General features: G+C 37.6%; 2 protein-coding genes across 2 annotated transcripts in view; one reads left to right on the top strand and one right to left on the bottom strand.

The window, feature by feature from the left end:
• LOC139721452 (RING finger and SPRY domain-containing protein 1-like) overlaps positions 1–14,833 on the bottom strand; it is a 36,244-nt gene extending 21,411 nt beyond the window's left edge. The window contains exons 1-4 of the mRNA XM_071632768.1: positions 14,730–14,833; positions 12,248–12,829; positions 9,909–9,961; positions 2,102–2,214 (exon numbers count right to left, since the gene is read on the bottom strand). Of these exons, the coding sequence (XP_071488869.1) occupies positions 2,102–2,214; positions 9,909–9,961; positions 12,248–12,684 (603 nt within the window). The 5' untranslated portion in view covers positions 12,685–12,829; positions 14,730–14,833. The remainder of the gene's footprint in view (positions 1–2,101; positions 2,215–9,908; positions 9,962–12,247; positions 12,830–14,729) is intronic.
• An 8,086-nt stretch (positions 14,834–22,919) lies between these two features.
• LOC139721413 (cilia- and flagella-associated protein 90-like) lies at positions 22,920–26,157 on the top strand. Its single transcript, XM_071632729.1, has 3 exons — positions 22,920–23,093; positions 24,504–24,620; positions 25,581–26,157. Exons 1-3 carry the CDS (start codon positions 22,920–22,922, stop codon positions 25,737–25,739), a joined length of 450 nt encoding a protein of 149 aa, XP_071488830.1. The 3' UTR covers positions 25,740–26,157.
• Positions 26,158–26,436: the final 279 nt, after the last annotated feature.

The following is a 26,436-nucleotide window of genomic DNA, read 5'->3' as shown; positions in this document are numbered from 1 at the left end:
TGATTCACAAAAAATTAGACTCTCTAAATTTATAGCGTATACAAAAGAAATCAGAAATGATATATAACACACATCTCCCTTTCACCCCATTTACTGTTTATGCCATATATCTAGCGAGTCGAATCAAGACTTCCTGACAATTTCGTGAGTGGTTGAATTCACTTTCATGGAGTGCAGTGATGAACGCAGAAATGTACACGTGCAAGTGACATTCATGTCAGCATACGAGTCAATATTTCTGGTGCTGTTGAATTTGTGACTAGCACCCACCTCACATAATTAGCGAAAATAAAAACCTCGTGAAACATATATGGCGTATACAGTACTCAGTCATTTGAATCTATAAGGTAGCATTACACATCATATAAACCTTCGCTTTTTGAGATCTCATGACAAGCAGGGTCATGACATTACAGAAGTGGCTCTTGAGTACTTGTGTCACAATCAATTCAAGATTTTGTCACATGTTTTCAGAGATGGCATAACGTTGTTTTTATTTCTCTGATTAATGCCCTGCAGCCAGCAGCTCTAAAGTACCACTGATGGCACTACAAACTGAGTGGCATACTTCCTATAAGATCTAGAGAGGAAGTGTAGTACTAAGCCAAGGCAATGAAAGAAATGTTTCCCAAGTATTTCTACATTGTACCATCTCAAATTGGAAATTGTATAACATGATGGTATGATGAGAGGATCACAAAATGTTTCAGTATGAGGGTGAATACATGAAAATTGTGATTCCTCGATCACCAAATATAAAAAGCTTCATCATTTCTACAGTTTCTATCTTCATAGTCCCACATGAGCATATTGTGTCCTTTATAAAGCCTTTCACTTAAATGAGGCAAGCACAAATTGTATCATTGGCTTTCAGAAGTAGTGCAGGATAGCATACTGTAAAACATGATATATTCGCGGCATGAATTTTTTGCGAATTGGAGCCGACGGCTTTTTTTGCGGCATGAAATTTTCGCGAAATGCCACTGGCATTCAATGCATATAGTGTAGACAAGAATTTTCGCGTGCATTTTAATTTTGCGAATCTTGGCGCTCGCGAAATTCGCGAAATTAAAATGCACGCGAACATTCCTCGTTTTACAGTAATTGTGAATCTTGCATCACTGACAGTATTGATTCTTTTATCTTTACATTATATAACAAGGAAACACAGGAGGGAAAGCCGGAGTGAGAAAAGGAGTGAGATAGTATCTTGAAAGAGACCATAAAATGTATCTTCGTCCATGAGATCTCTGAAAGATTGATCATGCTGTATAATCGTAACCAAATGGCTCATGGCAATTTTTATGCAAATATACACAACTGTTGTACCTTGCGACATTTTTATGCTGTTTGCTGTCTACAAGTACACAAAGTAGACCTTACCCAGTTCGAAGACAAGGGTTAGGTAGGGTGTTTTTTACTTGATGCAACATCCTCCCATTATCATATGAAATCAATCTGCAGCTGGTATACAGCAACAGAAGAGCACATGTCAACCTTTCATACTGAAATTGTATTCCCAAATTCACAGATACTCCAACCCCAAGCACCTTCTGATCTGGAAATTCTCCCGCCCGAAACCTCTAGCAAACGGGAGACTCCAAGTTGATGTGTGCGAAGCGCGAAGTTCCTAGGGTTCTAGATGTTCTCTGGTGCTATCTAAGGCTTATTTTTTCAACATACGATAGCAATAAGTAAGAAATCCTTTCCACCGGGAAACACAGAGCCAGGGCGGGAGAAATCAAATCTCAAACGGGAGAATGGGAGATTTTGCAAAATTGGGCTTTCGGCGGGAGATCTCCCGTCGAAAACGGGAGAGTTGGAGTCTCTGAATTCACTGTCCTTCTTCCAGGACATGAATGGTACAGTGTTCACAGGATAATTCCGAAAGGCTCAGCAGGAACCCCACTTAAATGCAACAAAATTTAATGTAACAATCATTTTATGTCTTATTTTCACCCCTTTCCGAACCTCAAACTGCTCTACTGGGGGCATATTTCGGCTGAAACACTTCTATTATTCAAGCAGTGACAACAGTATCCAAAACCTCTCTCGCAAAGGAAAGCTTTAACAAGACAGCTTCAGAATATGATGAACTCACCATAGTAGGGAGGGGGCACTCATCGATCAATAGAGTGATGACAGCCGGACCGAGGGGGTCGTCCATGGGGATCACTCGTATCATCGCCTGAACGACCTCTGACCAGCCATTCTCTGCAAATCAGAATCAGAATGATAAGGGGGTGGGGAATGACGTAATTAGTATAAAATGCACATAACTCATCATCCCATATATCCATTTACTAATGTCAAAGCAAAATTTTCCTACAAGTAATTTTTCATGCTCAGTCGGGTAAGATGAATTTTGCGTGTGTTTAATTCTGTGAAATCAAAGCATAAAATCATGTTGCACACATGAAATTTCAGCATACTGTGATGTACCGATCAATCATGTAATTGGTACAAATGGTGCTTGCCAGCACATCCATTTAACAGCAACTGTGTTTATTAAAGCCTGCATGGTATTTGACAATATTAACAGCAGAAGTATGTGTTGATGAGTCATTCTAGTCACCTAGTCTACTCAAGTTTATTATTATATTTTGTGGGAACGTGAATTCCATAAATTGTTACATCAGGCAAGCTTATAATGCATTACATGGTGTACGCGCTCTGATAAAAGAGAGAACAATACACATGAGCTCATTTCAAAACTGGCATCTTAAACTGTAGCTTAATCTTTACTTTTACATAATAATAACACCCATCCCTGTTTTTCTCAGGAGGTCCCCAGTGCAGGAGATCATCACTTTCTTGGAAATGCTCGATACAAACAACCACATCACAACCATAGCTAATGAGCTGTGAGAATGTGCATCTGTGCTGTGGTACCATCGTTACTGTATTAAATGATGAATTTCCATGCAAGAACAACAGCTAATCAGCTCTCTGGCTTTACACTTATTGCCACAGTACTAACACCACAAATCTCTGATCCAACTGGGTAATGGCATAGCATTCTCCAAATGAAGAATTTTATTGCAAAACAACTGAACTCCAGTCTTGTCAATTTGAAATATTTGTGATTAAACCTGCTAAAAAAAAGAGAGAAAATAACAAGAAAGACATTTTTAATCATGCCTTCAAAAATATTCCTTGTAATGCAACAACTGAGATGTCATTGGGAAGGTTTTATTTTGCTCTATCTGATGTCCAGCCTGTGGACTTACTATGAAACGTTTAAAAATGGAATTTAACCCATTTTGCAAGTTCAATTTTGAAGAAACTCATATGGTTAGTTTGATTCAACTATGATTTGGAATCGTGCCTTAAAGCTTTCCAACGCATTCAATTACACATATTGCTAACATATAATATGCCCAAAAAACAAAATGTGTATACACTACACTGTGTATATGACCACTCTGCATTGTGCCTTCACCGTACAAGAGTAAACACATTGCAAAAATTGTGGGATTATTTTTCATTGCTAACAAGTCATAACGAATGTATGGAGATAAACAATGGAGTATGACTCAACTACAGCTGGACTTTGAATATGACTTTTTGAATTTGACACTGGCAAGAAATAGTGCACTGTCCTCTAAACTTAAAGGCATAATTTATAATTTGCAGATGAAATGAAAAATCAGCTTTAGTGCTTCAAAATAGTTCTAAGATGTGAGTTAGGGATAGAAACAACCGATGTAAAAATTTGAATCAGTATGATTAATGTTAAGTATTGTTAAATATATAAAATGTGAATAATAGTTGTAATAAAAATGTTTCTAGACTAAACCGTCTACAGTTATGCTTTATTGAGAAAAATAGTGATATCTCCTTTTATCTTGGGCTTCATTGCAAATTTTTTACATGGTAGGATGTTTTGTGATACAACTGTCCTACACATATGCATCAAATGTGATATCTGGAACATTTTTTAAACAATGCTCCCAAAGGTAAACTGTGCCTTTAACGTACAGGTATTCATATTGCATGTTTTGTGCATGCTTGTGCAGCACAAAAGCCATGGAGGCATTATATCATCTGTTATTCATTTTCTATGAAAGCGAAGGGTTAGTCTATAGCTCATAGAACTTGCAGTCATAAACATGATCAGACATGCTGGAATCCAGCATATTATATGGAGGCGGATGCATCAGTGTCACATATTGACACAAAAAGAAAGAAGCTTTTGAGATTATAAATACAATGACAAAGAACAATGGGCATGTCTTATGACAAGTACACTTTATACCACTTCACATCGTTACATCTATTTCATATAAGCCTTCAATCTATCATAGGACAATAAATATGCTTACAGCATTAATATTAATTGCATGATCCTTCTATTTGACACAGAATGGTGTGGCATCATACATCCAGAAATAGACTTTAATATCATTGCATGGACGTGCACAGAATATTGTCTCATTTCTTTCACTGAAATAAACTTGGTCAATTGTATTCATTTTCTGCAGAAGTATGGTCATGATATTTTGATAACAAGCAGCATTCAAATATTATATTTAAAGAGGTAAATCATAAGGAAATACTTATACTTTTCCATGTGTTCTCATTGAGTATGCAAATAACTTCAAAGATAATGCAAATCTAAGTGAATGTTTTGCCCAGAGATTTATGAGTATATCTAGGTCACTCACCGCAACACAGAAATTTTTCACAAATTTACACATAAGAGTGCAATGAACATATAAAATTCACTCACAGTCACATCTTATCATACTTTTTCATATTTTGTATTCTTCACTCATTAATTCTATATCTTTCAGTATTAGGAGAATAGTTGTCATCTTTAATGATATCGGGATAGTAAATGCCACATACATGTTTTGAAACATGTGCGTACAATCATCCATGCTATTGATTCCAACATAAACCTTTGGCCTCTAAACTTGACTACATACAGGTAGCTTTTACCTTCATCATTAAAAAACAAAACAAAACAAAAAAAAACAAATCAGTTCATCATGGCTGGTTCAATCATGTGACAAGTTCAACACATGGTTTGTTCCAAACTCATTGTGTTATCAAGGAAGTAGTTGGGCACAAATAAAGATGTGTATACGGGCAGCTAGAAACACAATGCCTGGAAGCATTACAGTACAACAATGGAGAGTAAAAAAGTTTGCATGGTGTAGACTACAGAAACCCATTCTTTCTCTCTTACCCCCCCCCCCCCCCCCAAAAAAAAAATGATTCTGTGCAGGTTTTTTGTGAGGGTCTGGTTTTACAGGGCCCTCCCAGTAGAGGAAGCCATGTCTGCCCTGCCTTTCAGTCGGACGAGTTTCAGCACAGTCACAACTGAATCATTTCAAAGCATCATGGGTGAAATGTAATCTTGCAATATTCTATTGTTGTAATCTTTGCTGCGAGTCTGACTCAGTGAATGGAAGTTTGACATGAAGCAAAAGAGACAGAAACAACATAAAACACACACAATGCCCTATTAGTCCATGACACCAGTCTGCAGTTCTGAGTGAAACAGAGAAACACTGTCCAATCATTGACAAATTAATACCAAAGGATATGTATGCAGCCACACGGAAAATTAGTCAAAGTAATTATATACTTCAATACACTTTTTCTTCCATAGAAAGATACAGGATTCGATGTGAGGTTCTTTGTTTGTTTGTTTGTTTGTTTGTTTGTTTGTTTGTTTTTTGGATATCCATTACCATCACAGATCAATACAAGCCATGTAACTGCATGTCATTGCTGGACAGTGTATACATACATGTACACTGTACCAGATACCGTAGCTTGGAAACTTACACAATTTAAAAGTCTGAAAAAGCACAATCCTTCGTATTTCACCCAGACTAGTTTTCATTCTATCTCATTATCTCGTCATGGTTCTAACTGTTGATCTAGATCCCTGGGCTTCTTGAAACAGACATGGTACTGGCTCTTGTACATACACTGGCACTACAGTATGAGAAATTCATACTTGTAGGCTTGTAGGAACTTCACAGTCTCAAGTTTGCTTTCCATAATCAATGCATTTTATTGCTTTGTATTACATGATCTGTAATCAGGAAGTCTTTATAATGACATCACTGTGTCCTTTGGTGCAAGTTCCATTTGATTCTCCTGGGTGACCTGTTTTGCTGAGCACAAGTGTAGCTAACATGCATTATCTCATGAGCATCACACACTTGACACATCATACACTTGCCCGTAACCAAGCACCAACATTCATGCATCATGAAAAAGTAAGTGTGATGCTATTAGACATGGTCTACTCCACTACAACAGCCTGTACAGCCTTTTACACCGCTGCTCATATAAAGGGGCCTGCCATCTTTGTTCCAAACGTTGCCAATTCATACATTCACCTGGGTCGCAAGAAAAGGTGGATCTACGCATTGGTTAGAGATGTGTTGTACATGCCCCTGGTACAAATGAAAATGGAGATCATCTCCATCTGGCTGATGAGTCGAAGAATTGTACAATACCACAGTATTTCCTATTGACCACTGTCCATTACAAAATGTCTTGTGTCACATACATACTTAGTATACTGCTCAGCAGTTTTCAAACTTGTTATCAAATAATGGTAGCAAGGTACAGATTCGGCCAAATCATGATAAGCTGAATATCTGCTGAGGTTAAGGAGTAGATGTCTCACCACATGGTTTCCTGCTGAAGGCATTTTCACATCAAAAGTATCCTCCACCGATGTCTCAGTAGTTATCAAATAATGGTAGCACAGATTCGGCCAAATCATGATAAGCTGAATATCTGCTGAGGTTAAGGAGTAGAACCACATGGTTTCCTGCTGAAGGCATTTTCACATCAAAAGTATCCTCCACCGATGTCTCAGTAGATCTACACTACAATATGTGACCTGCCACAACAAAAGGATCCTTAAGTCACTGACGGCTGAGCCGAGAAAATCATGTTTGAAGTCATATCATTAAAATCCCTCAAAACTATCGAATTTTTGTCGTTGGCATAATGTTGTAGTCTAATATTGCATCTATCATCTGCCAATATTTCTAAGCTAAATGATCAAAGGAAAGGCAAGAAATTAGCGTTTTTCTGGGCCATGATTTTCCAACTTTCAACGGAACAGAAACGTGTCTGAAGACTTGGATTTAGCGCTGCAGATAGACTCCGCCCCTAGCAACGAGGGAGTGATCTTATTGGTCAGTGCGTGGCATCCTGGTTACTGATTGGTCGTGTGTAGACCGCTGTCACTGAGCATGAAAGAACATTGCGGAAGTTGCTATGAGCAAGAAGTGAAAACTGTCTTTCCTCCCTTTGATCACAATTGCATCAGAAAGAAAACTTTGAAGGCGGTTTTCTTGAAACACTGATTTCCTAGACCACTCAATATGGTCTCATAAAGTCATCAATTTCTCCACAACCGCACACTTTTATGAGTCATGTTATATAACATGAAATGAAAGCGGAAGAGTAAGGGAATAATGCCATGTCATTTTCAGAAAATCGACCTCCTTCGACTTTTGGATCCTTTTGTTGTAGCGGGTCACATACAATTGTATACACATGCCGCTTTATGGAGCATGTGCTCCCTTTGAAAGACTAGGAACTAATTGTTCCATGTCAAACTATCATGTATGCACTTTGAACTCCCACATCCAGTAGATAAATTATGCATCGAAGACCTGGTGCATAAGGGCCAACTGTTCAACTCAACCACTGGCCATCTTACTGTGTACACAGTATTGTAAAACGAGAAATGTTCGCGTGCATTTTAATTTCGCGAATTTCGCGAGTGCCAAGATTCGCGAAATTGAAATGCACGCGAAATTTCTTTATCTACACTATATGCATTGAACGCAAGAGGCAATTCGCGAAAATTTCTTGCCACGAAAAAGGCTGTCGGCTCCAATTCGCGAAAATTTCATGCCGCGAATATATCATGTTTTACAGTATACATACTTCATGGTGGTTTTAGAATTGAACATTTTATGAGTCGACTGATGTTTGAAAAACTGCCAAAGTGTTACGATATCACCTGTCATGTACCATGAATGCAATGTGTATTGTCTCCTTGGTTGGAAATTCCTACAATCTTTACTACTTGAAAAGGAAAAACACATATTTCTCATTCTGCAACTGGCTCTCAACCTCAAATCTAAAAATATGTACCAGCAAATTTGTTTTAACTGTCATGATTTGTGAAATATTATCCCACATTATTCATTCGTCATTTGTCTGTGATTCATCATTATTTCACCGAGTCTAACAGCCTCAGACTACAGGATATATACATGTATGTCTCATCTATGTGTGTACTATATGTATTACATCGTAAGCTCATTTTCTTTAACTCAGCTTCTTAATCTTACTTTGAAGCTTCTAATTTTCCTTGATCTCTTTACAAAGCCAACCAATTACTGCCCATAATCAAAAAGGTAAACACTTGAAAACGACAAACAGATACTCTTGTACACACATGTACACACGGTTTGCAGCATTCACTCATTTCAGAGATGTGATGGGGAATATATACTGAGGCCTTTTGCATTGCTTTGTATTGAAATGTATCCAAAAAAAAAAATCTCCATTATACAGCACTCTACATGAGCTCACATATAAAAATCATAGCTAAGCTACAGGTACCTCCCATTGATTAATCACGCCTGACAAACCATGATCAATGCAGTCTGGTGTTTTTTGTTGTTGTTTTCCACGTACTACAAGCTGGGCAAAAATACACTATGTCTTAATGGCGTATGTATTTGACTGTGTACGGAAACTAGCACAGAAGCATATAACTGCAAAATATTACAATATATAGAGTGCTATCATTCAGCTATTACTCAATGTAAACATTTGAATGATAGTAGAATTACAAAGAAACATGTCTTTCAGACTAGTACTATAACTGCACACAGGTAATGGCATAGACTACACATGTATATCATACACCCAAAGTACAGATATATGTATGCAGTTTTATTCAAAGTAATTCTCTGGGAGTAGTGTATCACATAATGGAAATATTGATCTGAATACATTGCAGGCTCATTGGACAACATCTGCCTTGTAACTATTTCATTAGCTGTAACACACCTGGTATTTTGAACATTTGATGTGATGAGCATTCCAGAATGTGTACCGACAAATTTCAGACGACAAAATATCAACTGCTTCACTGTATATGCCAGTTATGCAAGGAAGTTTGCAAGGACACTGTGACTCTAAAGAGTGCTGACAGATTAAGAGGCAAATTTTCATATTGATTACAATGCTGCAAAATGATGGTCCCAAGTCAAGAAAAAAAAGGGGGGAAATTAAGACTGACCCCACGTACATGTACATGTGCCACCTTTCAGTAATCATAATGTCATCTATCGTAATTACACAAAACAAATATATTGTTCGAACTTAAATAAAAAAACAGCTTTACAAAATTATGTTTGATTATTAAAACATACTTAATTTCAGGTATTGCATTTCATCCTGATACACGTGAAATGCTTTCTTAGAAGGTACAGATGAAATCTGAACTTCAATATTTTTACATAAATTTGTATTCACCATTTGTAATTGGAATGCTGCGGCACAGTTTGCATAATTCAATTCCTTTGCAGATGGCATTCCAGTATATGTGGCATTAACATAATCAATGAAATCCAACAAGCTCAGAAAATGAATATGTTACTAAAGACACACATACACACACACACACACACAATAATAATAATATAATAATAATGTTAATGTTAATGATAATGATAATAATAATGAGAAGAAGAAGAAGAAGAAGAAGAAGAAGAAGAAGACAAAGAAGAAGAAGAAGAAGAAGAAGAAGAAGAAGAAGAGAAGAAGAAGAAGAAGAAGAAGAAGAAGAAGAAGAAGAGAGGAGAGGATACTCAGATCACCTAATTCAAAGAGTTATGACTTACCTGACTCTGCTATTTCATGTAATCTCAGCATGGCATATGGGGGCTCTTGTTCACTGTAACAAATGACAAAACAAATAACTTCAGGTTGGCAGCTAATATGCTAAATGGTGGGATAAACTTTTCACATATTACTGATCTTAGATATCATGATCAAACGTCTACTAATCTAGTAGGCTAAAGAAATAATACTATTACTCTTAGATGAGTTCAATGAGGAAGACAGTAGTCACAAAAATAAGCCTTTTTTTACAGTAAAGTTGGTATGAAACATGACTGGCACTTTTAAATCATATCTGATGAGAATTACAACAATGATACCCCTTTACCTTTATTTTACAAGGTTTTCTTTTTTTCTCTTAATAAACATAAAAATACAGCAATATAATACAACACACAGCAATAATTCTCCTGACAGAATGTGATTGCTATTACAATATCCCTAAGTAGTAAAAAAAAAAAAAAAAAGAAAAAAAAAGATGTGGACTAGAATGCAACACACACACACACACACACACACACACACACACCTTGATCATCTGCATTGCCAACAGCAACAGCTGACATTTGACAGAAGAGATAATATTTTCTTTTCTTCAAACTGAAAAGTTTGATACACAATTGCTATACAGGGAAAGAAACAAATTCTCTCTGACATTTCCCCTCCTGACACTTTGGTTCCACTCACACTGGAAGAGAAAAGAAGCACAAGGGGTTTCAAGCAAAGAGTCTCAGAAGTGATAAATCATTTCTACAGCTGTAGATGCACAATGCGAGAATATGAGCATTAACCTTTCAGTTCTACATTTTTATACTGTGCACACAAGGACTCTACGAGCAAAATTTTACATTCGTTATTCTTCAGATTACAGTATATATTTGCCCAATGACGACAGATAGAATTCAATAGTGAATCGAAATGAAGCAGACTCCATTGATCAAATCATCAGACGGCAAAGCATAAAATGCTACATCCTTTAATCATTACGTCACTCATAGGAGAATCCTTGCAAATGCAGTGCACTCATGATTAGAACACTCTCAATCAGCTCCACTGCCCAGACAGGCTGACTGAGCTCTCTGTCACAATGTCAAATTAGGCGTAAGTGGACTCTCTTCTGTTTTCAAGTAACTGTTGCTTCCACCCTGATTAGGTTGGCAAGGAGCTTAAAGGGGAAAGAAACCCAAGTATACATGAAGATGGAGTGAATGCAGCCATATTAGAAAGACACATCAGTGAAAGTTTGAGGAAAATCAAACAATCTATTCAAAAGTTATGAATTATTAAAGTTTTGGTGCCACCATCGCCAGATGAGAAGATGAAAACATTTTGTGAAAAAGATAATATGAAGAAAATTCAACACATTTTCACTTTTCTAGCACAATAAAAGAGCACTGAACTTAGCTCTTTCAGAAAGCGGAGGGAATAACACCCTGAGCACGTGCCATAACAAGTCGAGGGAATGCGCATGTTTCATAAAAATAAAATTTTGCAGACTTCTTTTTATCATTTTCCATTCGTGATGTGACAAAACGTCATAGTCTTCACATCCAGCGATGGCGGCACCAAACCTTTATTCACACTTTTTGAACGGATTGTCTGATTTTCCTTTAACTTTCACTAACGTGTTCTACAGACAGCTGCATTCACTTCATCCAAATGTACATATTTGGGTTTCATTCCACTTTCAGGGGATGGATCTTGTCTGCCTTGTGTCATATTATCTCAAAGAAATGGTGATTTTAGTTCAATGCCAATGTGATGAAAGCCTCTCTTCATTCACTTTGCAAGTGTCATGTCAGTGATCACAATTTTCAATGATTTTGCTAATATGGAATGAAGCAAACACCATTGCAGATTTACAGTCTATTCATTCAAAAGTAACAAATGCAAGTGAAAGTCATTTTGGTTGAGTTTGTGATATAGAAAAGACCAAAAAATAATGAAGATTTGTTTCAAAATGATCATTTGCTATCAAATTCCATGCTTGTTCATCGTTGAGACTATAATCTATTCTTACATTATTATGGTAAAACGAAAGCCAAAGAGACTCAACAGAACTGCAGATTTTGGCATTAAAAATCATGTGAAAAAAAACAACATATAACATAACAAAGGTTCTACATCTACAGTAGACTGCACTACCAAAGAACATAATTCTGTTGGTAATCTGACAAAAATGTGACAAAAACTTGAAATTCATGACAATCCAGCAATCCATCATCCCAGAAAATAAATCCGTCCCATAGGAATTGTGCAGCACTACTTGACGTCACACAGATGAACACAACTCCTCTATAAATTTATATCCATCCATAGGTGCGCACCACTGGGAACTTACTTATCCACGAGTGTTCTAATGACTTCCAACGTCCTTAGCATTAGTGCATCTACATGCTCAGACTCGTCCTCATCGCTGTTGTAGGAGGAGTCTGATGGGAAGGCCAGGGGGGCAGCGGCCATGTTTCGGACCACTTGCATGAACCGGGGCGTGCCCTCAGCCGTCATCTGGGCCCGGGCCTGCCTGTTGGAGTTGAGGGGCTGCACCGCCTGGGCGCTGTGATTGGTCGGGCTCTGCGGGGAGGCGTAACGTGCTGTCTCGGAGTAGCGCTCGCCACCATGGTCGAGGGTCCTGCGTCTGTGATCCTTGCTGATGCATGAGTTGCCCATGGTAATGCAGCGCCGTAGGAAGCCGACAATCGCAGGGCCGATCGGGGGCCACTGCCGCACGACTGTCTCTCGAAGCAGAAGGTAGGAGAGCCAGGCGGACACGATCATGAATGTAACACGGACAAGTTTGGCACAAGAACAATCAGGGGGTTCCACTTCTGGCAGCTCCCACTTCCTGTTCGATTCATGCCCTTTGTGTTTGTCGCCCTCACTGAAACAGAGATTTTCCACTGCTTGAGGTGATGCCGCAAATCTGGAAAGAAGAGAAAAAGACTACTTTAAAAGACATATTATGATGCCAATCATACTGCCGATCTCCTAACCAATACCACTTTTATCAGCAAATTTGCCAATCCAATTTTCTGATCCGATCATAGCTCAAGCTTTCACCACTAACTAAAAACATGGTTGATGCAATAACATGCAGAACAAACAGACAGGATTACGTATGACGGACTGCCTCGACTGTGGTGCTAATGTACTTTTGCATCCATGTAGATATGTCGGACTCTACTGAACTAAATTGCAAAAAAAAAAAGAATGAAAAATCACACAATACACTGATTAGCTTACTTCCAATCACTCACTTAAACTTGAAAGAAATCAGTCACACCAGGAAGCATTGATATACATGTAGTCACTATAGATGTCAACTTTCACATTTCACTCAGAACAACTTGCTCTTCACGAGCCATAGTGCCGCCGGAGTGGTGAACGCTGCATTGCCTGCACAGTCTGAAACTGATGTCAGCCATCTACTGATATGCGAAAAATCTTTCAGGTACAACGTCGATAGTGACACTTTCCAACAGCCAATTTGATTCAAATTTACACGAGTGATTTGAAATAAGTTATTCAATGTTAGTATAGAATTAATATCATGTGAATTTGGTGCCAATTGGTTCAGCAGAATTTGAAACATCTATGTGAATACGAAAGTACATTAGCATCCTTGACCGTTAGCTGTAGTGTTGACATCTAGACTCTACTGTCTTTTCTGTGCTCTGACTGTACCCTGTAGACATTGGATAGTTCTATGTTCTAGACACAGAGCCCACAGAGGTATGTTAACGTCCATGAGTATAGTTGGGTGTCTTACACATCGACACCCTGTTTTTCTATCAAAACATCCTTAAAATATCTCACAATTTGCCTCAAATTTTACTCATGTGAAAAAAATACTCTGAATTCACAAGCGCGCATCAAAAATGGGATTTGCGGTACACGCTCCAAGATATTAGACGGTCTAAACTGCTTCGAACGCGTGGGTTGAAATGTTATTTTGACGTGCTCAGTTGCGCCGTATTTTGAAACAAGCACCCCTACCCTCTATTGACAATACGTGTGAAATGCACGTAATGCTTATTCTATGTCACATATGTGCCATTCATAATCTACAATATCATTGTTTTGCTGTTGATCTTGTTCATTATCGTTTCTTTTTTTCAGTAATATTTTGACATCATCAAATCCCCAGTGAAAAATGCAAAACCACTGGCACTGACCGTGTGCAGTCTCATGCATGAAAGTTTGTTCTTTACGCGCAATGCTATAAATAGCTAATAGAGGGGTGTCGGTTTCAATGTACAGTGCAGTGTCGATGTGTTGGACACCTATCTACACTAGATTTCTAGATCTAGTAGAAATAACTACTAAATATTAGGCTAGATGGAAAATAGATGATGAATTGACTGCATGATCGCACGACTGTAAAATTATCAAGTGTAGAATGTATTTTCATTTTGTTGACTAACTACTGTAGATTTCTAATCAAGACATGTCACTAGTGTAAAACGGTAGGGGGGTCTCCTATGATATTACTAAATAACACATTAAACAGTGATGGTGTAGATCTACCATGATTTTTGCTTCCCAGCGTTAATCATCAGCAGAAAGACCGACCGGACACCGGTGTATACGTACGTGTGTAGTCGTGGTAGTGACTCTTACACTCTATAGATTCTACTAGTGTTTTACGTTACTCGTTAGACTACGCAGTGCAGTCATCGTTCGCGGTCATGCATACACTCGCACTCGCACTTTGTCTTCAGCACGTTATTACAGTACAATTCTTACCTATCTTAGAATTATTGGCAGATGTAAATACGCCATCATTCTGCACAAAGAAGTATACACGAGATATTATATGTCACCTGGTCTAGCTGTCTAGGCAATGTCGACCTCACATCTCCCCCAAATAAGTAGGAAGTAGATCGACCCCATCGTCCACCCGAGATTGTCACCATCCCATTCGTATACGTACGTACACACATAGGTAACACACACGAATGAACACGAACTGCAACTAGTCTACGGTGAAGGCCACTGGATTAGTAAATATGGACATTACTACTTCTTTGTGCTCGTCAAAATAAACATATTTTTAAATTAAAGAAAGTGACCGCGGATATTAATATTTGATTGTGTTAGTATTATGTAAGGCTTTTATTGAAAATTACAAGTTTCGTTAACTGATCATATTTTGCAATGATAATATGGGCTTTGTTACAGTAGATCGTTGTATTGCAATATTGTGTATAGACTGTACCTGGGAAGCAGACTACCGGCTCACCGACACTGTACTTACGTCAATCACCGATCTCTGTAAGACGGGTGATTATTAGCATCAAAGCAACACTCGCCGCATAGTAATTTGCAGAGGAATTAATTTTTTTTTTTTAAATCTCAGACAGTGACAAAAAGTGAGAAACTACGGTGTTCATTGAAAATCATTAGCGTTTTTGTAATCGTCAGAATTTTCTTTCTTTATTCGTTTATCTTTCTTTCAGTTTCCTAGGCCGATATCTCAAAATGTCGTTGACATGACCAATTCACACGAAAATTTTCCTCAATCATTTATCATGGCAATCAACATTAATACGGTTAAACTTTCAGTTACGTTCGATCATACATGACGTCATTCTGTTATTTGTTTTTTATATGAATCAAATGATTGATCAAAGTACTTTTGTAGCCAAATTATTAATCATTTAGGGGGTATTTTTTTCTGAGACATAAACTTTGAGGTCGAGAGTCACCAGCTTTGCTTATATATTATATAAGGCTACATGAGAACGTTTCAGACAGACAATTCTGATATGGGGTGACTTCATGTTGTTTAGAATTCATTTTCTCATACTTTGTTTTTTTGAACGTTTTTTATTTCTCAACTTTATCCCAAATTTCAATACGTTGTAGGTGACACAATTGCCTTTACGAAGCAGTATCACAACTTGACATCTCGTCATCGTGGTGGAAACCCGATTAATAGGCGGCATACGTGTATGTCTATATACGGGAGACATTTTCCCCAATCATTAATTTACATGACAATGTCAATGGAGGTGTATCTTCCTCATTATTATTTGGTCAATTTCCTCTTAAATCGGAAAATGTTGTAATTGAGTCTTAAAGTTTTTTGTGATGTTGCATTCCGAGTTCCCTATATAATCGACATTTTGTAGGCACATAACATGTGATCAACCGATCATAATTATCATCTTATACGATTAGGCCATCTGCTTATGCAAATAAGGGTCAAAGTTTATATCTTAAATGCTATGCTTTTGAAGGTGAAGATGGCCTTTGATAACAACATCTCGTGTCATAATTTAATTTTGTTTACGTCAGAATTCCCCTTGGAAAATGCCGTTTATATCGACCATGCAGATTAAAGGGATGGTACAGTATTGGTGGAGATGAGAATTGGACTTTTAAATTTTTGCGAGATACAAAGAAAACACTTATGAAATAGTACAGAGCATACTATTTTAAGAGGAATACAAAGTTTATTTGATGAAAATTTGGTTTGGAATGACTGAAACATGCAAAAACATAGTAAAACAAAGCGATCGTAATAAAAATGATGTGGGTCCCACACTCTATTAGAATCACTCTGTTTTGGATATCTCAGCCATTTCAAAACCTTTATCAAAACATTGAATTCCTCATGGAATTACATGTTCTGTCATATTTCATGAGGTTTCTCATTATCTCACCAAAAAATGTTACAGACATGAAATTCGGTCTCAGCCAAAACTGTACGATCCCTTTAAACAGTGACTCACACTTAGGTTTCTCTCGGTTTTGTGTATCAAGAAGTGATCGTCCAGTTGTGCCTAAGTTAATGTTTTGATGACCATAACTTTAACTTGCAAAAGCATCAAACAAATCGAGTTAATATAAGGCAATAATAATCATGCAGAATGATGAGATTCAAAGTAGATTACTTAAGATCAAAATTTAAACGTGAGGATGCCCTTAAAAACACCAGTGACGTAAACATTATTTTGTAGTCTTATTTTTTTTTTTCAAATCAACATCCTCAACTTACACGCACTATAATAATATGATTAAGCAAGGACATGTTGACATGAAAAAATCAGAAATTCAATTCATTGGGCCTTTGAAATAATTCCCACACACTCCGTCAACACGCAGACAAATTCCAGTAATTTTTTTCTTCCTCGGGGACTTTTGTTTGTTTGTTTGTATGTTTGTTTGTTTGTTTGTTTTCAAAATGTGACCAAATTGCATGTGTAACGTTTTACCAGAAAAAACATCTCAAGATAACTTCAAGTCTTTACCTTGTCCTTTGGTCATGCAAAAATGGGAGTCAAACTTAATTGACATAAATAAGATGGTCCGATTCTCCTGTTGTTGTTTTTTATTTCCTGGGGATGTTTTCCTAAATGTATTGTTTTGATTTGTTCGTTCCCCACTACCAAAAGACGACGATTACCAGCTGATAATATAGCGGACCAATATATATAGATCCTGCAGCGTATCAACCTCCTTGCATGGCATGTCTGTGAGGAGTTCGACTGTATCGAAGTGTCGTGATTGACCTATGGCGTCTATCATCTGATTTGGCAAAAATATGATTTATAATTCAATTCAATTCAATTCAATTCAATTCAATTCAATTCAACAGGATTTGTTACGACGATATGACATGATTACAATAAATTTCTTCTTGTTGTTCAATGTGATCAACATTAATTTTATATGAGGTTGAGCTCTGGAGAATGAAATATTACTCCAACCCATTTAAACACGCCCAACCCCTGCACCCCCCCCCCCCCCAGTATTATATATGAATGTTGAAAGCATCCCTTATCTCACATAGTGTCAAAACATCAGAACGCGGGTTTCTTACAGGTTTTTCTGCCTTGAAACTTGAAGACCCCCCTCCCCCAACCCCCCCCCCCCCCCCCCCCCAAAAAAAAAAGAAAAAAAAAATCCAGAACAACGCTCAAGGCTCCTCCCCGACTTTCCCCTCCTCCCTATAGCCTCTGCTCCTCTGTTTTTCCTATCCTATACCAAACCTTCCTTTCCCAGCCGCTTTGCACGGCTAACTTTATAGCAGTAATTCAGCCCCTCTTTTACTGTATGTTACAAAACTTTGGGGAAATAAATTATACCGAATTCTATATGCAGGTAATGATATACAATGTAATTTGTCTTCGATTGCGATAATGGATTCTGTGTGCGGGGCAGGGTAACTCAGTTGCTTGTGTGTATGTGTGTGTGTGTGTGTGTTTGTGTGTGTGTGTGTGTGTGTGTGTGTGCGTGTGTGTGTGTGTTTTACGTAAGGTAAAAACAACAACAAAAGACAACAAAAAAGTTCAGTAATTCAGTGGTTTCAAACTTCTTCTTCTTCTTCTTTTGCGCTTGAGGACTCGTCGATAAACCGAACTTCATTTCCAATACTAACTGTAATCAGGATATAGCGCTTCCAGGGAACTCATCGCTATTTGAAAGATTCTCTAATGGCTATTAATTTCGATTCGGTTTATTTCATTTCCAACACATCGCACAATTGCCACATTTGAATACACATACTCATGAAAAGTATAAACAGCAATGAAAAACAAGAACAGTGATACAATTTATAGATTTGTAAATTTCAAGACAAGTACAGAAAAAATGGTTGGAAATGGAGGGGGCTGCTAAAAAGCAGAGCTTGTAGTCTGCAGTCCGACCCTCATAAAAAAAGATCTCTAGTTACAAAACAGATAAAACGAGGCAAAAAAGTAAAGGAAGAGAGACAAGACAAAGAAAGTACACACATACAGACACAGTGTAACAAACAGCTCTCTTGTAATTAAGGGAAAGAGGAAAGGTATAAGTAGGCCTAAGTGTGGAATGAATGAGGGAGGAGGAGACACCTATACATAGTAAACAAAAAGAAGAAAGAAGGAATTCAAAGAGGAAGATGATGGGTCAAACCAGGGCACGTGAGGCATAAGGGATATAAGCTCCCCAAAATAAAGATTTCGATTTCGATTTATTTTCTTATTTCTCGATGAAAAAATACATCAAATATAACAAAATTAAATGAAGTGCATGATATCAAGCTGGAGACATACATAAAATATTGCAAATATATAAAACATATAGTGGTCGATCTATGACGTTTTGAATCTGTGAATGGATGCTAAAGAAATATGAAGGAACCTACTTAAAAGCGAGCTTGTTGAGCGTATCATAGGTCCCATTAAAATCGAGTTAAAGATTAAGATGGGGAGCACGGGTACAACAATGACCGAAACATAGAGAAAAAAAAGTACATTGATACAGTTATATAGCAAATTCTTCTCTAATGCAGATTTGGGGTCGGATAAGCCACATGCTGTAGGCGGATGAACCATTGTCGTTCTGGCGATAATAACAATATGACTCAATATATGATAACAATAATACGGTTAAAAATTATTAAAGATTTATACATTGCGTGTATTAAGGAGGGAACACATGCACCTGCAAATCCCCCCCCCCCAAAAAAAAGAAGACATTCAACAACCAGTTGTACAGTGCAGAAGGAATTAAAATACCAGCTGTTACCTCGCCCCAAATGTCTTCAAAGGAGTGTAAAGAGGAGTTGTAGTAAACGATAAACGATTGTGGTAAAAAAAGGGACTTGAAATTATAAGGCTTTATACAAAGATATAACTCATTATGAAATGTAAAAATTTCTTTAATTTAAAGGTAAAGGAATTCAGACTTAAAGCTTCTTTTCTATTACTATCAAGAGAATTCTAAACTTTCGAACCAGAAAAAGAGAATACAGATTTGGCAAAAAAAAAAAAATAGTCCTTGTTAAAGGCAAATGAAATTAATTGGATTGCCGGGTAGGATATAAATTAAGAGATTTTTTATTAACATTATTATAGAGTCAAATACTGACACTACAGACATGATATGCATGTGTTGTCGCAGCATCAGCAGTATAGTAGGAAGTAGTGGTAGTGAAATATAGTGCAATGTATAATTTATGTAATAGTTATGAGCATAATGTGGTATCATATAAAGGAATATAATGTATAGTAATACTTATATAGAATTGTACAATATATGACAAGTGATTATAACAAGTAAGTTATTGTTCATTATACTAGCAGTATAGGTGTTCATGTTCAATAATCATTCACAGCTCTCCTCCCTATCCGCAGTCTCGGGCAATGTCGCGATGTTTTCAATTATTTTTGTTGATCATCTATAGTTTGTAATTAAGATGCGCTTTTAAGAGAATCGATCTTCGATAATCATATAACTGCGAAGGTAACAGTAAAAATGTATACAGTATGTATACATCATTGATGATCGAAGATGCCAAGCCTGTACAAGATACATGCCGCTGAGGGCGGCCTTTCACATTGTACTGAGTAAGTTCCACTAGCAACATCAAGATAATCTCCAAACTGTCATCATCTGTCCTTGATTCTTCGTAAATGACTTTGGATGTGTTTGTGTCTTTGTTTGTTTTGTTTTGTTTTGTTTTTGTTATAACTATCTCTCACACGGGAGCAGAATCGATGCAAGTTGATGCAAATGCTATAAATGCCTGTCTTTAAACAGAATAAACGCCATCACGGATACCGTAAGTTGCATTACGTTTCAGCTTCTGACATTTTAAAGTTCCATGTGGGAGCAAGTAACTGCGTATAAAAGAAAAGTTAATTTCAGCAATTTAACTTTTTTTTTTTCATTATTGCTATAATGATGATATCAATCCGCCAAAACGATTTATGATGTTGATAAGGATGATGATAATCAAGGAGATTATCACACATCATTTTCACAATCTCCGTTGTTGTTGTTGTTGTTGTTGATGTTGCTGTTGTTGTTTATAAAGCGATCAAAATTCTACATAAAACCTTGGAATAAGGGTTCCTCTCCAGCTGACACACCTTTATAAATCAGAGGTTGTGTAGCATATCCCTATACATTATTGCACAATGTGGCTTCAAAATTTAATGAAGTCATTGTTTCTCCCGTCATTGTATGTGTGTGTGTGTGTGTGCGCGCGCGCGTATATTATGTATATATATATATATATATATATATATATATATATATACATATATATACATTTCATTTTCATTTCATTTGATTTATTGTCCATTTATCATGGATAATCTTTTTTGTCCATATATGCTTTACAAAATATATATACAATACAATTATACATAAACAACATTTAAATGACATAATTATAAGACATGAGAGAGGCATCATTTTGCCAACATTGATATATATGTATCATATATATATATATATATATATATATATGATATAATATGTGTGTGTGTGTGTGTGTGTGTGTGTGTGTGTGTGTGTGTGAACATTAGGGCACAGTCTATACAAGAGACATAGTTTAAACCATGGTCATTGTCTTAAAATGCAATTCTACATAGGCTGAAGTTCTTTAAAACCTATGACTAAAAATCGCCCGGAATTTCTTCCCGTCGAAGCAGGGAAGGTGTCGACCATATACCATCCCACCCATCGGCCCACAGCCCCCGACGCCCCCCCCCCCCTTAAAAAAAACCTGGAAACAAAACAAAACAAAATAAGTCAAGACAAAACGGCCCCTGTAATTTGATTATGTCTACAATGATGATAGGCCTAAAATATATCGATGTGCTGCTATTTATTTATTTATTTATTTATTTATTTATTTATTTATTTATTCAGTTTTCTTTTAGCAGGGTAGCCCTTTCAGCTCGCTTGGAACTGCTCTGCCAAGGGGCCCTGCATCACGGACAAAGTACAATTCGAGTAAAAAACACAAAGTTACAAACACGGTAACAAAGATGGAACATAAAACACAAAATATACGTTCATTTAAAGCGTACAAGAGAAAAGAATTGTACACAAGCCAATGAAACAAAAATGGAACTATCGAGGAGTTGTGATCTAGAGCGTCTTTAAACAGGCTACTGCGTGTCTTTTGTGTTTACGAATGTTTACGAATGTTTAGAAATAGATGATATTGGCATAAACAATATTTTTTTTTCTAAAGAATAGACACCGGGTCCTGCAAAAACTGTGGAATACCAGAAACCACACGATATTTTTTGATTGAATGCTTTAGGTATAAGATAGAAATAACAATGTTTTTAGTTGAAATAAATTGCCAGGAGGTTAGAAACATTGAGACTCCTGAATTCATCTGAGTAGGCTCCTATGTTATACTCACACTGAAAAGCATTATTGGTCTTCGTAAGACGGACACAAAAATTCCCTTTCGTGCTGTTGCTTTTTCTTTTTGTTATGGCCGTGCATCTGTAAATTTTCGGCTTTTTATGGATAGGCCTACATGATTCCACGTTACCGCAAGCATGACGAGAAAAGAGGCTTAATTTTGTCATCTATCATAAGACCCCATATACGAGCTTATCAAAACTAACAAACAAACAAATACATGTGCTGCAAAAGCGTATGTTGTGATTCAGTGGAAGTGGGTTCACACCATAAAAGATCTATACAAGTCTATCTTGTGGCACACTATTGTTTTGTAAGAATAAGAAACGTAACACCAAAATAACAAATAAGCAAACAAATAAATCAGCCAGGTTATTTCTTTGCAACCGCCCTCTGCCATATCACGAAGTTACTGTAATTAAATTGTCCCATCTGTAAACCCCCTTTTTCTTCCCACTAGAAAGCGTTACAATTTTACATCAAGGGACTGTGACCGCGTCTAGCCCAATCAATTAGGAAACAACCAATGAACGCACAGATTGAGTGCTATTATGGTCTTAGTGCTGAATATTCATTGGATCAATGTGTACCCGTGTCTAGGAAACGACTGTATACCCGGAAGTTTAGTTTTGTACACGTCCAGTATCACGGCATGTAGTACAGTACAGTATATGACTGCTTGCCTTCTCTGCATTTGGCATTCTGTGGTCAAGCTACATTGGTGAGATAGATTAACACGGCACAGTTACATTATAGCAAGCTTTATGCTTCCTGCCTGAGAATTTGACGACGCTAAATTTTGTTGAATATACCGTTTTGACACTTTAAGAAGCTGACAACAAGGCAAACAGAAAATGGAGTTGGAAAAGACCGCAGAATCAGTTGTTGAGACCGAGAGGAAACCTTTGAAAGATTACCCAGGTTTGATGGACGACGGCCATCCACTGGCGTCTAAATCGGCGTTCAGCTTCGTTCCTACAACCAGGAACGATCCTGCTGAAATGAACGCGTTTAACAGTAAAGTTGAGGTGAGCATCCTTCAGGTTTTTATGGTCCCCAGGTAGCCTATTTTTCACAATCACATGTTGTTCGTGTCGGAAATACGAAATACGTTTGTGATATCTATAGAACGTCTAGACTTTAAATATTAGTAATATTATCATATTACTAGTACATTTATGTATGTATCGGAAATTTGGAGGGATGAAAAAAAAAAGAATGGTCTTTTTTTTTCTTTTTTTTTTTAGTTGGAAGTTTGAACTCGGTACTTCACTTGTTTTGCTGGTACTAATCAATCCTCCACTTGTAGTAGCTACTGTAAGGATAACCCCGGGACGCTCCGTATACACAGTTACACACTGTGGGAGCGTCCTGAGTCAATAGAGTGCTATATCGGTAAGCTTGAAAAACATACACAGTCTGTCACAGATTTTCGCACCTCCGTAAGTTTCGAATATCACGAGGAAAAAACGTACTTTTATAGTATACATAAGATTCTTATCTAATTAATACCCTTCGTTCACCTTGTTCTTGTTCACACTGGTCCAATGATCTTGAAAAAAACGTTTTTTTCACGGCCATATACGGGTCCGTAGTCCTAGCTCCCCATCCCATTCACCATTTTCGAAATCAGTATGCAGTACACTGCGCACGTAAATATTCATGTGCTGGCGGAGTCGCAATGCGTTTAGCCTTCTGACAAGGCCTGCGCGCGCGCACCCACCCAGAAAGCAACGCAATATACAGCGAGAGGGTTTGCCAACAATATGATAAGGCCTTGCCACAAAGCTACACGACTTGATGGCCAGCGCATGCGCACAAATCTCAAATCCATTGACTGTATAAGATGTAGTTCTCCCGAGTTCCTCTCGACCGAGTCGCATTTAACTCATCAAACCGAGCAGAAAGGGACTATTGCCAGAACCAAAAGTTGAACGCAGTCAGTCTTCAACATTACATCTTCACCTGTAAGTCTTCATATTGCAGAATTTTTGCGATTTCATATTGATTTTTAGGCGCTATACTTCGCCTGTCATGATCATGTCTGCTACAATGCGCAGCCCCAACACTGCGTGTTGGGGCTGGTCGCAGTTACTGTAAGGAATGCTATATCACAACACATGGCTATGACAAGATGTCATTATCGCAACTCAAAATGCAAGTCTGTCTGGTTGATCCCTGCATAGGGGTGTTGCACAGTATCAAAGGAGAGAAAGAATAAAATATTCCCTGTGGAACAGACAGGGTTGAAATGGTAATGCAAAATCACCAGTTGCAAATTAGAAACTCGCTCACTTATGAACGTATTTCAAAATTGAAAGTCCATGACCATGCAGTATGTGATGTCATTTCATGATTGTGTTCCATGCAAGTTCATCATTTTTATAATACAAATGTATTTTGTTTTCATGGCTTCTTGTCATATTGTTTCTCTGCAGCCAAAGGCCCACTCCACGTACGACAGACTATTCAACAAGCCAGAGGGGTATAACATGAAGCTACATCGTTGCGACAGAGAGCATGCAAAGTCAAAAGGACTTCATGTCAATGATGAGGTAAAAAGAAGCAATATCCCCCCCCCCCCCCCCCAATACATGCTTGCGGTTTGAGAATTATATACCACATCCATTTTGGGGTGTTTACACTTCAGTAAGATCTATGTATTACATGTTTCATTACTTATTTCATCATTCTGGCCAAAAGGCGGTACAGCAATACCCTTGATAGCTTGAAACAGGGATTTTTGTGTCCACTTCATAAACATGTTTGCAATCGTTGCAATTTGTGATGACTTGCCACAGCAACGATCTGAAGAGGTGCAGCTGATGTTTGTTTGTTTGTGTGTGTGTTTTTATGCTGCCATAGTATCTGCATAGTATTTGTGAATTGTCTTGCTGCAATAAGTCAGTTCACAGAACTCTGAGCACTGTATGTGCAGATGAATGTCATTACAGGCCTTCTCTTGAAATTGACTCGTGACTGAAGTATTTGAAAAACTGGACAGTGTTAGGTCTGCATGAAAACTTGTGAATATTCATGTATGCACGAGGCACGTATTGGAATGTACAGAACAGGAGAAATTTCAACCAAATTGACAAAAGCCAGCATGCAGCACTTCCATGTAAATAACCACATTTTGCCAGCTTGTTTTCAACTGCTTTTGTTTTTAAAGATTATTCCATGTGTTGAGAGTCCATGGTTCAAAGGTTGTTGCAGACCACTGTATAAATCTGGCTCTTTGCATTGTGAATTCAATTGTGACCTGTGAATTTATCAGTACAAGAAATGGACAGAAGTTGATGTGTCCTGCACATTCTATCAGAGAAGTTTGCGAAGGCAATGCAAATTGCTTCATTTATTTAATTAAGATTGATTTATGTATTCAGTCAAGAAGACAAGTAGTACACATTTTGCATGGACGACCCATTTAGGTATAATGCAGCCACCCCGGCTGGCCACCAATAAGCACATGATTAATGTAAATTTATGTTTTACAATATTTTTTGACTTTGCAGGAGAGAGTAAAAGTCACCCCAACGCTGTCGTCCACAGTGTATGGCCACAAGCTTGAAGATTTTGTTGATCCCCCTGGTCGAGCACATGTGCGGGTAGGCCACGTCAACTCGGAATTCTATCGACGGAATGGAATCAACGTATCAGGCGGTGGATACTAAATATCATATGACTATTGACACTTACGCATCACCTTCTGTGAGTTTATCAAACCAATTTGGCAATATGGACAGGTATAGCAGAAAGCATCAGGCATGTCGTGCCATATGCCAGGAAGTGGAGGACAACAGAAGCAGCTTAGGTGCCTAATGAGACTCCGGGAAATCATGGTAACCCTGAAGAAACAGTCTTCTGTGCTCATCATGTATAGTCTTTGGGACCAAAATTCTTTGAAGATTCTGTGAGCCTATGATGAACAATAACAGTGATGCACAATTTGATCTACCGTAATTTATGTCAAGCAGACACATTTAAAATCTTGTGGCATATTCTTTAAAGAGTAACTTTCAGTTGGTGTCTTAGTATAGTATTTGTGTCTGAAGATAAGAGTGAATGCGCAAATGGAGTACAGTACTGAACGGAGAAATGTATGCGTGCACCTCACATTCGTGTCAGGATCACAGTTGATAATTTTGTGTGTTTATTAATTCGTGAATGGCACCTGACTCACAAAATTCATGAAAATAATAACCCTTACGAAATGTATGGCGTATACAGTATACATGTAACTCGTGTACACTGTAAGGTTTCACGACTGTGGACCTATTAAATTACTTTTTTTTTGAGGGGGGGGGGGCTCTATGACCTTGCTAAACTAAAAATACTGAGATACTGTAAAAGTGAATATTTTCGTGCTAC

The sequence above is a fragment of the Diadema antillarum genome, unplaced genomic scaffold (assembly GCF_040938485.1).
Source record: "Diadema antillarum isolate AM-2024a unplaced genomic scaffold, OU_Dant_1.0 scf00000143, whole genome shotgun sequence".
Lineage (NCBI taxonomy): Eukaryota > Metazoa > Echinodermata > Echinoidea > Diadematoida > Diadematidae > Diadema > Diadema antillarum.
This window is presented reverse-complemented; position numbering and strand designations above follow the sequence as displayed.

Bases quoted from the DNA above. Each gene is read 5' to 3' on its own strand.
- LOC139721413 (XM_071632729.1), top strand. From the start codon at position 22,920: ATGGAGTTGGAAAAGACCGCAGAATCAGTTGTTGAGACCGAGAGGAAA. The intron at 23,094-24,503 runs GTGAGCATCCTT...GTTTCTCTGCAG, and splicing joins CGTTTAACAGTAAAGTTGAG to CCAAAGGCCCACTCCACGTA. The intron at 24,621-25,580 runs GTAAAAAGAAGC...TTGACTTTGCAG, and splicing joins GACTTCATGTCAATGATGAG to GAGAGAGTAAAAGTCACCCC.